Genomic DNA, 13,962 nt, shown 5'->3' with positions numbered 1-13,962 from the left:
CTGAGCTCCACCTACCTTGTGAAATAAGATGTATTATTCTTGTTTACAGTGATGGTGGTAAAGATTAGAAAACTGCTGTATGATATTCTTTTAACTTTGCTGTATGATAACAGTTGACTAAATACTAGCACTAAGGTCCCTTGATGTTTAGCACTGATCTTTGTCAATTATACAGTGCCTTAATCGCAGTTCAAAATAAAATTCATGGGACCTCATAAAGGATAATTCAGCTGTCTATTTATTTATTTGTTTGTTTGTTTGTTTATTTATTTATTTATTTATTTATTTTCGAGACCTTAAAATCATTGTAGAGCTCTTCTAAGATGACAAGCAGCCTTAGAAGATTTGTGTCTGTTAGTTAAACTAACGAAATTTGTTAGTAAGACATAAAAAAAGTACATCATGTGTTGAAGCTGCCTCTCCCTTTATTCTAAAAAGTGACATTGGAATTAGTTTTAATTGATTTTTTTTCAGCTTTGAAGTAGTCTAACTTTATTTTTTTTTTAACTTGTGAGAGAGTATGAGAGTTTATTCCTTCCCCTTTTATTTAAAGCATGTTAAGTTCTTGAATCCAGGATTTTGCAAAAAATAAAAAAAAAAAAGTAGGTCGTGAGTATGTTAGGTATTCAGCAGGATTTGCAGAAGAACTGGTTGCCTCAGATGACTTTTGCCACCTGAGGTGAGTAAATATGTCAGCTGGGGGTGTGTGTGCCCTGGAGAGGACTAAAAGTGAAGAGTTTCTATATCATTATAAGTGACTGGCAGCTCTCTGAGGACCTTCAGAGAGATGTGGCATCAAAAATAAGAGAAGGACATTTGTTTTTTTAAATGGTGGTGCTCCAATTAAGATTAAATATTATGGCGTGGGTGGTCAGAGGGGGCAAGTAAGCTGCCCTTTTGGATCTATACATGAATTGCTGATGCTTTTGGTGAACTACACCCTCAGCCAGAATAATTTCGTTAATTATATTTTTTGGCATGTGAATGTTAATAAATGAGGCCCCTTGTAAGCCTGGCACAATAGCAAAGCTTTTAGAGGCTGGTCAAAATCAAATATGGTGAGAACTCAGAGTTCATCTTAAAGAGAATTTGGATATTTTCTCTGAGAAAATCACATAACCGTTCATTTTTGTCCTGCTTTGAGCTAGAAGTACAGCAAGTCATGCTGTAGGTGCTTTCTCTATGGTTAGTCTCCATTCACTCTGCAAACCATTTCTAAGAAACTGTTCTGCCTTGGGCGATTATTGACTTGGTTGGCTCTGTTGTGCCAGAGCCCAGGGATGACTCCTCAGCTATTACAAATTCACTTTGGAGCAATAGCTCTGGAAGATTGGTCCTTGAAGCATTAGCAGCACCAGGTTCCTTGTTAGGAATGCAAATTCTCCAGTTTACCCCAGACTCACTGATTAGAAGCTCTGGAGGTGGGGCCAGGCAGTCTGCTTTCTAACAAGCCTCTAAGTGATGCCGATGCAGCTAAATGCACTCCTGTAAGGCAGTTAGTTACTATTTTCCTGTGGAAAAGGGACACCCTATAGGGACTATAGAAATCATAGTCCTATTGTGTTTGGCTAAAGGAAAGTCTTCATATTTGGGCAGAGCTTAACTTCGTTTGAGTTAGTCACAGAACTCTCCTGAAGTCACACCTTATTCCTTTAAGAAGTGAAAATGTCTCTGTGACTTGCAACACTAGGAGAGTCTGCTTAAGGCTGCGTTTCTCAGCCTGGGCTGCACACTGGAATCACCTGAGGAGCTTTAAAAATGACTCATGTCTGGGTCCCATTCCCAGAGATTCTGATTTAATTGGTCTGGGCACTAGGCTTTAAAAATACACCCCATTAAAATCTTAATGTGCAACCAGGGCTGAGAACCACTGAGAACAAAGGTGAAATGTTCAGGAAACTTTCCGAGAAGCTCTTAGCAGCATTGAATTGTGGCTGGGTCAGGCAGAGTTGGCTTTAGCAGAAGAACCTAATTTTGAGGAGAAGAAAAGTGTATTTCTATATTTGGAGCCTGGGAAATGTCTCTGCTACTACGTCCATTCATCAAGCATAGCTTAATCACATAAGGGATTTTCCCCTAAATTTTCTTCAGTGGTTTTGACATAGTCTATAATCTAGAAATGAGATAGTTATTTTTTTCTAAAAGACTTTTTCTCTCCTAGTCCTCTCCATCCCTTCATTGTCACTGGATTCCTTTAAAGCAGCATCTTCTCTCAGTTTTACCTGTTAAAATTTGGAGTATGTGCAGAAAGGAATTATTAGATTCTCTTCATCAACCTGCACTGTCACACATTTGCAAATGTATGATTCTAGGTAACTGGACTTGACTTTTCTTGTCCTACTACAAACGTTAATTAACAGTAGTATTGAGTAGAAAACATATATAGTGTTCTACAAGCTACAGATGAAATTCTCCCTGAGAATAAACACTTCACTGTTTGAGACATAAATGTTCAGCCAGTTAGAGGGGATGTATTTCATTGTTACCTATTGCGCTTTTCCCCATGCTTAGTAAAGAAGGAATGATATGAATCTTGCTCTGCCATGTAGTTACTTTGAGAACTTTTTTCTAAAGAAATTGCCACATAAATAACAAAGAAATATGTTTTACTAAAGCTTTTAACAGTACAGATTATGTCTTAATCAAATCATTGTTTCCTTCCTAAAACCTCACTCTGAAAAACACCGTAGAACATTTTTAATAGGAACTAGCAGAAATATGCTTCAAATCATAAAGCTGAAATCATATTTATAATTTTTTTGTTTTTCATCCTGTTTTATACAATATTACGCAAATGTGTTAGGGCAGAGGTCCACGCCTTATGTACATTTTATGTGTATACTCGAGTAGAAACACGAGAAATATCTAACTGGCCTTATGTTCTCTTCGTTTAGTATTAAGTCAGTCTTTTGTGTCATAAATATCATTTTTCAATGTTCATGCTGTGGATTAATTTTAAGTTCTTATGAGTAAGGCTGTATATATTTTTGGATGTTTTTGTATGAATCAGACAGACGTGCCTATATGTAAATGAAGGATTGAAAAAGGACAGTCATAACTGTGACTAACGCTTTTTAAAACTATTAATCTGCTCACATGAAGATGGACCATCAATTATAGCGTTCAGATAAATGAAGTAAATAGCAACTATGGATCAATGAGAATTCTAGTTTTAGCTACTCTGTTTAAAATGAGCTGTTTTTCTACTCAAACTATGTATTTTTCTTTATACCTTGTCTAAAGCTCATTTCATAAGCTCTTTATATGTACTTTCTGACACGATAGGCTAAAAAAGGTGGAACTTTAGTTCCTTGAGCTGCTTTTTGAACATTTCAGAAGAAGGCATGACCAGTGTTTGAAGGAGTGGATTAAACCTGGCGACTAACAGAACCAAGCTGCACACACGGTTTGCTGTGGAGCAGCAGTGTGCAGTGTGGCTCCATCTTGGATCCCATCTAAAGTTTGTTTTTCTATGACTGATAAAATACAGCATCACAGCTAAGATAGTGGTCTTATTCTTTGCAAGCAACATTATAGAGTTGGCATGGCTCCATGTGTTTAACTTCCACTATCCATGTGAAAGTTGCATTTTAATTTATAATCACCTCATATCTTCAAAAAATATGGCATATTTAAAGATTCTTCTCATTGCCAGTCTCCAGAATTATAGTGATATGACATTTAAATTACTAAGTTAACAAGAGTGCTTAAGCTGTTACTTTTTAAAATGCCAATTGTCATATCTTCCTAATAAGACCATATGGTGATGAGTATGAAAAAAATTGGCATATGTGAATATGAATTATCCTGAGCTCTATATCCTTAATATTTATGTAAATGTAAACTGTTTTGAAAATGTAGTTGATTTCATCATAAAAATATTTATATAATGACATTCACAGTTAAAGTATGATAACTATTTAAACATTCCTTCATAATCAGAGATTTTTGACTATTCGACTAATTTGTCGATGGTTGTACAGATATGCTTTCTAATTTTGTTGTGTATATGCCTTTGTTTTTAAAACTATAACAAATGATTCATTATTGGATGAAGTTGGGCCGATACAGATGTTTGGGGAAAATGATTATGTATAGAATTTATTACAAAATGCCACTGCATTTTCTAAAAGAGTAGAAAATAATATTATACTATACTAATAGGATAGGAGAATAATGCCTTCCACTAGGAGCACTAGCAGTCACTTAGGACCAGTTAACTAAGGTATTAGAGCATTTTGTTAATGAGGTTAAGTTTCTGGGTTTGGCCTCAGCAGGGGCCAGGATAATTAATGCAGTTTTGTTCTGGGACTGCTGAATCTCTAAATTTAATCAACTGTCTTGCAAATACACATGGTTGGTTGCAATCCAAAGCGTATTCCCTATAAATAATGGCTCCGTAGTGGAATGTAGGCACTTTTGACACTGCATTTTAGATTTTGGAAAGTCATTAATTTATTTTTGATAATACAAAATTTACATTGTTCAGGAATTTAAAAATGTATAAGAAGATATTTAGTAAAGAGTTTCTCTGCCAGCCCTGTCTCTTTCCCTACATTCTTTTTTTTTTTTTTTTTTAATTAAATTTTATTGTCCTTTAGTAAGTGGTCTTGACCTGGCTTTTTTCACTTAACAATATGTCATAGAGATAATTTCAAAGGGCTTCCTGATTCTTCTTCACAGCTGCAAAGTATTCCATTCGTGGAAGTGCCATTATATATTGAACCTTTTAATGGATAGCCATATTATTTTCAGTCTTCTGCCATTACAACAAGGCTGCAGCGAATAATACTGCATATATTTTATTTTTGTACAAATGTCAGTATGAGCTTTATATCTTCAAGATAAATTCTTAGAAATTAATTCCTGTGTAAAATGGTACTTCCATTTATAATTTTGATAGTACTGTCAAATTACTCTCCAAGTTACAGTCTTACCGGCAATGTGCAATAGCGTATTTTTCCACAGACTTGCTAGCATATATTTAATTAAGCTTAAAATTTTTTGCTAATCTTACAGGTTAAATAGTATTCTTGTTATTCTAAGTTTACATTGATTTTGTTATGAGAGTGAAATTGTGAAATTTTTCATATATTTAAGCTATTTTTATTTCCTTTATTGACTTTTTTCCTTCTACAGACTTCTAGCTCATGTATTCTGCTTATTTTTTATCGAGTTGTGGGCCTTTTTGTACTGACTTTAGGAACTTTTCATATTTTGAATCATAATGAAAAGGCCAATTCAAATCTGAGCTTATAAAATAATTCTCCTTTGTTTTCTTATGGTTCTTAAATTTTATTTAAAATATTTGATACATTTGTAATTTATCCTGGATTGTGGTGTGAGGAATAGATCCGACTTTTAAAAAAATGTCCAGTTGTCTACTCACTTTTCCAATACTGTTTATTAAATTATTCAACTTTTTCCCACTTTAACATGCCATCTTTCTTACAAACCAAATTCCTGCATATATGTGGGCCTGTTTTTAGACTTTCCATTCTGTTTCACTGGTCTATTCACACATCAGTACCACAACATTTTAATTAGTTTAATATTTGGTGGGATTAGTTCCATCCTTGTTGCTTTTCTTTTTGGAGTTTTTGTGGTTATTCTGTCTTATGTGTTTTTCTACACAAACTTCAGAATCACCTCTCTGGTTTAAAATAATCTGTATTTTTATTAGGATCATGATGAAAATTCAATTTAGAAAGAAATGACAACTTTAAATGATGATTTCATTCCATCTAAGAACATTTTTCAAATCTCTTTGTATCCTTTAGAAATGTTGTTCTTTTCATGATAGATTTGCATATTTCTGATTAAACTTATCCCAGGTTATTTAATATTTTAATTGCTATTATAAATGGGATCTTTTTTTCACTACGTCTTATTACTTTTTTTGTATGTTTGAAAATTATTGATTTTCATATATTAATCTTATGCCTAGATTCTTTACCGAATTCTTTAATAAATTGTTTGTAGTTTTGAGTTGATTTTCTAGGGCTTAAGATATATACTTCTAGCACCTGAAAATAGAGATAATTTTAACTCCTGGAATGGAATGATAAATATCAGTGATAAAATGGAACTGCTTACTGTGTTTCCCGTTAAGCGTCATGCTAGCTTTTGGGTTGAGACTGTATTTTTTTTTTTTAATGTGAAGAGGGTAGTCATTGATTCTTATTTTATTGACTATTGTATCAAGAATGCATGTTCAATTCTTTCGAATGTCTTTTTAGCATCTATGGATATGATCATTTGATCCTCCCCCCCCCCCCCAATCTATTATAATAACTGTTTTTGTCTCGCTACATACTATGATCTAGTTTGTGGCAACTTCATGACCATTTGGTTTCTGAGTTTTGACTTTGCTTAAAAAACACAGTTTAAGAAAACTGTATTAAAATATTTTATTTTTATAGATACATAAAATATTTAGATATATAAGTATATAGATATAGAAAAATAACACTTCTCTAATGAAATGCAGGTGACTTGGGAGAAAGGGGCGAACGTGGCCCTCCAGGAAGAGGTCCCAAAGGTTTGCCTGGAGCTACAGGTCTCCCAGGTAAGTGTTTCGTATGGCAGGATGAGGTCAAGAAATGGGTAGCGAATAATAGGTGGTTTGAATTGGATAACATTTTAAAGAATTGCTCCTTGATTACTTAAGCGTATCAAGTGATAATAATGGGCATCAATTTTTCAAGACCAACTTTAATGAAGAGTTAAGTGATTTCTAAATCATATCTGTATTCTTTGTGAGAAAATAAATGTCAGGACTTGAAATATTAATATTTTGAATAGATGCTTTTAAAAATTGTTTCAAATTCCGGCCACAATACACTTGTTATAAAATTTTGAATGAATGGGGTCCTCTCCATTTCTAGCCCTGTTGATAGTTTCTTGTTTATTTTATTTTAACTGAAAAGTCACAGCAACAGGAAAATTAATCCAAGTTTTCAAACTATTCATACTGTTCATGTTGCACAGGGAGTAACTGAAATTTTATTTTAAAAGTTCCTGTTTCAAACACCTCGACCCTCCAGAAACCCATATCCAAAAATAAACGTATAAATAAATAAGCCTGAACATTCCTACTCATAGCCACAAAGAGCAAAGCACAAGCCCCATAGCACTGCTATGTCGACTGAGGTGACAAAGTAGCCTCTATGTGAAGAGTCTGGATTCTCTCACTGGGCATCTGTTCTCTCTTTACACACTGGTTACTCTGTCCCTCAGAGTACAGGCTGCAACACATTCATCAAGCTCAACCACAGAAACAGCATAGCAGGATGGAAAGCCAGTTTAGTTTAAGAGCATGAATTTCATGACGTGCTCAGCCTTCCCGCAATCTCTCTCTTATAGCTGTTCAGGAAGGCTCCTGAGGTGAGAGGGGTTGTGTTGAAAAAGGGTGGCGCATGCTTTCACCATGGATTTGCAAAACTTGGTTTAGGGAAATTTAGAAAAAGATATGATCATTTCTAATTCTGCCACAGGCTTACATATTTAATCATTGCTATAATTGCAGCCCAAAACATCATTGCTTTCTAATTATACATTTCATTGCTCTTGGGGATTGCTTTCTCATTAAAATACATTTTTAAAATATGAATACATTTGGAGATAGCAAAAATGCTGCCTTTCTAAAACTGTGGGCCTGTCAAGATGTTTTCACAAGTTGATAAATTTTTGTTATTGAAAAAGGAAGTTTTCATGATTGGATAAGGAAAGAATCTGGTTGGAATTAAATGGGACCAAGAGAAGAATATTTTAGATAAGTCTGGATTCATTGATAGATGTTTAGAAGAGATAAAAAGGAAATGTAATTTACTGAGTGCTTTTCTCCTTTATCAACAGTAGCAATAGAAGGTTTTGAAGGTGATAAAATATCATCATTATGATTTATTTATTTATATGTGTGTAGGATAGATAACCTTACAATTTCTCCTCCCATTTTGTTGACAAATCACTTAATAGTTCTTAGACCAGTAACTTGCACTAATAGCAAGATTTTTTTTTTTTAATCAAAAAATATAGTTTCTGGTGACTTACTTTCAGAAAAATCTGTTGATAAACCACATTTTGGGTTTTAAAATGGGAAGATTGAGGAAGACCAGCTCTTCCTCAAGAGCGTGCCATGAATGGTATATCGTTCTCCACATGCAGGAACCCGCTAGGGGTTCCTGAGTTTTGACTGGAAAGGGTTTTTAAGTGCTCCTGGGCCACTGTTCTGCCCAAAAGAGGCTTGGCTGATTTGCTTTTTAGTACATCAGACATCCACGAACGGGCGAAATGGTAAGTTAGAACAAGCTCATCATTGGAGCTCTACTTGGCCCTCCTCTTGCCTCCCTTATGAAAAATTAAATTTGTCACAGCTAGTCTTAGACTTAATACTTAAATCTGATTTGTTAAAAAACATTATAGGCTCCCTTTTTTAGGGCTCCTAAGACCTACCATGTTCCTTTCTGCCTTTTGCCAGTCCTTGCCCCTTCCTTGCTTGGTACCGCTCTGAAATCTGTTCTTTGTTTTCCTATGTTTTTGTTACATTTTCATTGAGAGGATATTCGACATTATTTAGTGAAAAAACCTGAGTTCCAGATGACTTTTTAAAAATTAAGGCTGACTTTCAGAAGCATGCAGTTTTCTAAGTGTTTCAGGATATAGGCACACGGGGGCCGTATTTATTACACTCTTTGAGGCACCAGCAGGGGGCTTTGGATTTTAGGTCAGCTCACATTCTCTCTTCTCCACATAAATATGGCCAGCTAACAATTTTCCAAATCTATCGAGTTCTTGAATAAGAGCTTTTTGGGTTGTTCCTCCTCTAAAGCTAGTATTCCAAAAGTGACTGTTGAAAGTGTGGGCTCCACAATTCAGACACCCTGAGTTCAAATCTTGACTGGGTCACTTACTAGCTTTATGACATTGGGCAGGTTACTTAATTGCTCTGTGCTTCAGTTTCCCCATTTATAAAACAGTGCTGATAGTATATGCGTAATAGCGTAATTCCGAGGAATTGACCCATGTAAAGTGCTCGGGAAAGTTTCTAGCCATGGTAAGAACTCAGTAATGTTTGTTGTTATTACTATTATTAATATAACAAATTCATTGTTGCTTTTTGAGGTTGAAGGAGAGCTGGGGGCACAGCTGGACCCTAATAAAACTCTTGCAGCCTTTTTCTTCTGTTCTCAATGGGCAATAATAAGCTATTATTCTTTCAGTCAGCCCTGCCCCTAATACCTCAGACCTTCCCTCCACAAAAATCTACTTCAACTCCAAATCACAAACGCGAAGTTCTGACTGGCAGTAAATTATTTCATTGACTAATTGTCCACTGAGAGGCTGGGCCATTTTTAATTTCCCTGGTAGAGCTTGGAATGTGATTAGGAATGTGATTTCCAGTCTCTCGCAAACATAACTGTAATAGGGCTTTAGGGCCAGAGGAATCTTCAACATTACTCCACGTGGAGCTCTCTGAAACCTTCTAGATAAATATATATCTTACCTAAAAGAGCCTGCAGAACAGATATTCTACAACTTTCTTTGTTGTCTCTACTGTTGGATTTGGTACTCAAATCCTCCTGAATGGAAAAAAAGATCATTTGGTAATTCTTTGTGCTAACATACTTGATATATTTGGGGGGGAGGGGGATTGTAACCAATGCCTTCATTATCTATAAATTACCAGAATTCCTTTTTTCTTTCTGGACAGTTTTAGTTTTCCTCTCCCCTCCATATCTTTCAGTTTGTTCAATACTAAGTATTGTATGGCTACATTGCCTAATATAGATCATAGGTTATTATTATAACCATTGCATTGACTATCATTTTGGCTGCAGCGCTCTGTTGTTTAAAAAGGACACATATATCATCTAGTTTGTTTCTCACAGCTAGAAGTAGGCAAGGCAGATATTTAAGAAGTCTGGGCTTTGGAACCTGGCTGCCAGGATGTATGTGTTGCTCTCTCACTTATTTTCAGTTACTCTACCTCTTAGTGCTTCAGTTTCTCCTCTGCATAATCTACCTCATAAAGTTATTTAGGAGGATCTATGTATATGTTACTGCATGTAAAACACTTAGAATAGTGCCCGGCATATGGCTAACTAACATCCTGCAAATTTAGCTGTTATTATTATTGTAATCCCCTTTTTTTTTTTATATTTAAGGAATAGAGACTTATAAAGGTCACATGTCCTGACAAAGGTCTCTCAAGTAATAAGTAATAGAGGCAAATATTCATGCTTCCTGCGTCCAGGTTCACTTAGTGGACAAATTGATGAGCTGGCTATCCATATGATTAGTTTGTCCTTGCCACGCTAGCCACCTGACTGGTATGTCCCATAACCACTTAGTGTTTTGATTTCCTTTCTGCTTCTCTCACAGAGCTGTGTGGATCACATTAGAGACCCCTGGGGCTTTAGAATACCTCCAATCTCCCATCTACTTTTCAGTTTCTTACAAGAGAGCCCTTTAATGCTATTACCTGATTGGATTATCTCGTTAAGGGTAACTCTATGCCTGCTGCCACCGAACTCGCCTATTTGCCACTAGTTCCTTGGTACTCTGAAGATTCTAAGGAAAAATATTTAGTAATGAGTCCTGACTTCCTCTGTGTGCTTTCAAACTCATGAGGAAAAAGGAGTAAGTTAAATGAGGGGTGTGACCAGGAATGTGACCAGGTAGAGCACTGAAAATAAATGAAAATAAGTGTGACCAGGAATGTTTTTCCTTCTTGGACATGGAGGGTAGAGCTGGCTTTGTGCTGGGCCACCCTAAGTGATTTGCCTATCCAGATTTCTTGTGCAAAATTTGCATATAGGTGAGCTTTGCTTGTGACTATTGAGTGCAACTCCCTCTCCTCAAAAACAAATAAACAAATACACAAAAAACAAAGGGCACACTCAACTTAGGCTTAAGTTTAGCAGTAGTCATTTATCCTATTTCTATTTCTATTTGTTAGTTTTGGGGATCCTACATAAACAAATGACAATACATCAACTTCTTAAACATACATGCTTTGTTAAACACCACAAAAGTAAGCTCAGGGAAAGGTGAGAAGTATAAGAAAGTCCCTGGCACCATAAAAATTTTACATAACCAGTGGATAAATCAGCAAATACCCTCTTTAATGCTGAAATTTATTCGCAGGTTTTCTTTCCTTTTTTTTTTTTTTTTTTTTAAAGCCTGCATACAGTCCTTTCATTCTGTAGCCTGCATTAGATCTTTTTTTCAGAACGTTCCAGCTGGGGTTGGCTTCCGTTGATGGAACATGTCTGCCCTCTAGTGTTTGCACAGGGAATGACACAGACACGTATTTTTCAAAATCATGAAATGTTTGGGTAATGCCATTTTTACAGGACCTTGAAATTTCAGAAACCTGTAATTATTAGGCAGTTAGTATAGCTAACATGCCCATCGGGCTGATAAAGCAGAATGAGAACACTTTATATCTGTGCTTTTCTGTTCTTAAGACTTGGAAAGTAGTTTATCGATATTTGTTAATGCAGCTGTTGTACCTGAATAACTTGGACTGCGACATTATTTTGCCCTCAAATTAGGCTCTGACACAATAATTTTAGAGCACCTTTAAAAGTAAATGCCCAAGATCAGAGCTCACCAGAAACCAACAATCTGTTAAATGGAGGCTGGTTTTTTTCTCTGGCCTTTTCTACAGAGCAAAACCTCAGGGAAAAAATACTTAGTTTCTAATGCTAGGCAGAGCTCTACAAGAATTAATACTTACTCTTGGCTATTGTGTCTCTTTCTACTTCCTGGTCAATTCAGGTTCAATGAATTAAACAAAAAACACCACCTCTCTCTCTCTCTCTCTCTCTCTCTCTCTCTCTCTCTCTCTCTCCCTCCCTCCCTCCCTCCCTCCCTTCCTCCCTCCCTCTCTCATAAGCAAATCGAAAGGTGTAGAAACATGGTTAGGTTGGGTAGTGGTTAAGGATTCTTGTTTATAACTCCAACACTTTCTAGATATATGATTATGGACAATTATTTGACCTTCCTAACTCTCAGGCTCTCAGGTTACATGTGAGGAAAATGGATCAATAGTGAGCACAGTGCATGGTGTATGATAAAGGCAAAGCATTTTATAAATGTTTGATGGTGATGATGATGATGATGGTGGTGACATCACTCAAAGTTCTAAAGGGTAAATTGCTGTCTTTGTTAAAGGGAGAATTGGGCTAGACATGCTTTTCATAAAATAAGTCAAGGGTAGACAGGATGGCTTTGTCAACTTTTTCCTCAAAGGATGAATAAGAATCTGGAATGAACTCAGCAAGTGACAAAAAAACCTCTCCTAGAATATGTTGAAAAGGGGAGCTAAACTCGAAAATCTACAAAAGCTTTCCTTCTACTTTTTAATATTGTTTAGGTCTTAGAGAACACAGTCCCTGCAATTTAAGGTTTTACGCAGGAGTCTGGCTCTACAAATGTTAAACAAAAAAATTGAATTCTTTGCTAATATTATGAACTGAGATAGTTATTTAAAAACTCGGCTTCCTGGCTTCTCTTGAGAATTATCAGAGGTTCTGGCAGCACTGCCCCCTCTTCTCTCCTGGCATCTATTAGCTGGAGCCGAGCACTGCTGGTACCCACTCTCTAGTTCGCCACAGGCCTCTCCTCCCTGTTGCCTCCCCAATGCTGATGTGGAGTATCATTATCCATTCCAATTTTCATTACACTTATGCCATCGGTTTTCTTCTAGTCAAGACAGTGGGGAATTTCTGAATCTAGGGCCGTTTCTTTATGAGACTGGGAGTCAGCAAACAGTTTTTTTAAAGGACCATATTTTTTGGCTTCAGGGCCATGAGTTTTCTATCGCACCCTATAGTACAAAAGCAGCCATAGACAACATATACACAAATGACTGTGACCATGTTCTAATATAAACCATTTACAAAAACAGGAGTTGGCTCATGGGCTGCAGTTTGCCCATCCTGACCTACATTCCTTGCCTTGTCCCTGTGGTCATTTAGTTTGCAACCTTTCCTTTGGGCATTTTCCTTCCTAATCTTGATTTGATTTTAAGGTAGACCTGATATGACTCTTTGGCAACATTGCTACTGATAAAGTGCATGAAAATCACCTTTTATATGCATTTATATCTAGCCTATCTTTTAAACCTGAAATGATCAACCTTTTAGCTGCCCCCGGTGTTAGGAGATCTAAATAGGCTCTGCTAAAGGCATGGTTCTGCCTGAAGCTTATTTACAGGTGCTCTGGGTGAGGGACGGACTTCCTCAGCGGCCTTGTCTTTGTAGGAAAACACATAATCACTGCCTTCATCACAACTTAATATAGTCAAATGAAAGCTTCTGGGATAAATGAGGGGAAGTTATCTACAGCCTGGAGCTAGACATTATCAAAGATGGTTATTCTCTTAAAACTTATTCGTATTTGTATTTTGCCCTATAACATTACTTTGTATGAATCTAATTCATAAGCATAATGAAAAGAATGAGATGTATGCAAAATAGTATCTCTAACTTATCTTCCTTCTAAAAGTATATGAGGTATGTATAATAAGGTCATGTGATAAGACCAGACCACTATAATAAGACCAACAAAAGACATCTGTAATACAACCCCTAAAATAGGAAAACTAAACACCACCAGAAAGAAGGAAGGGAAACCTAAGCAGATACATAACTGAACATACAGATCTGGCTTTCACCTTTTTGGCTGAATGGCCAAATTAAGATAGCCGAGGTGGAAGAGGAGGATCTCTATAAAACTATCTTATTATCGCATATACTGTTTGCTTTACACTGGTTTCTTATCACCACCTTTGCAATAATAGTATGAAGGCATGGCTGGTGTGATAGGGTAAATGTTCAGCAGAAATCTCTCTTTGTTACGGGTGCCTGATGGGGTGAACCAAACAACTCTGAGATAATAAAAGGAAGAAATGCCCTAAAGAAACTGAGACTGGTGAAGTTCCCATTGGGGTAA

At 36.2% G+C, this 13,962-nt stretch overlaps 1 protein-coding gene across 1 annotated transcript in view; it reads left to right on the top strand.

Moving 5' to 3' along the window:
- COL9A1 (collagen type IX alpha 1 chain) overlaps positions 1-13,962 on the top strand; it is an 83,648-nt gene that overhangs the window by 68,286 nt on the left and 1,400 nt on the right. Inside the window, exon 31 of the mRNA XM_036219137.1 lies at positions 6,491-6,568. Within this exon, the coding sequence (XP_036075030.1) occupies positions 6,491-6,568 (78 nt within the window). The remainder of the gene's footprint in view (positions 1-6,490; positions 6,569-13,962) is intronic.

Source organism: Rousettus aegyptiacus, unplaced genomic scaffold (genome assembly GCF_014176215.1).
Source record: "Rousettus aegyptiacus isolate mRouAeg1 unplaced genomic scaffold, mRouAeg1.p scaffold_m13_p_1, whole genome shotgun sequence".
Lineage (NCBI taxonomy): Eukaryota > Metazoa > Chordata > Mammalia > Chiroptera > Pteropodidae > Rousettus > Rousettus aegyptiacus.
Note: the sequence above shows the minus strand (reverse complement) of the source record. Positions and strands in the feature narration are given on the sequence as shown.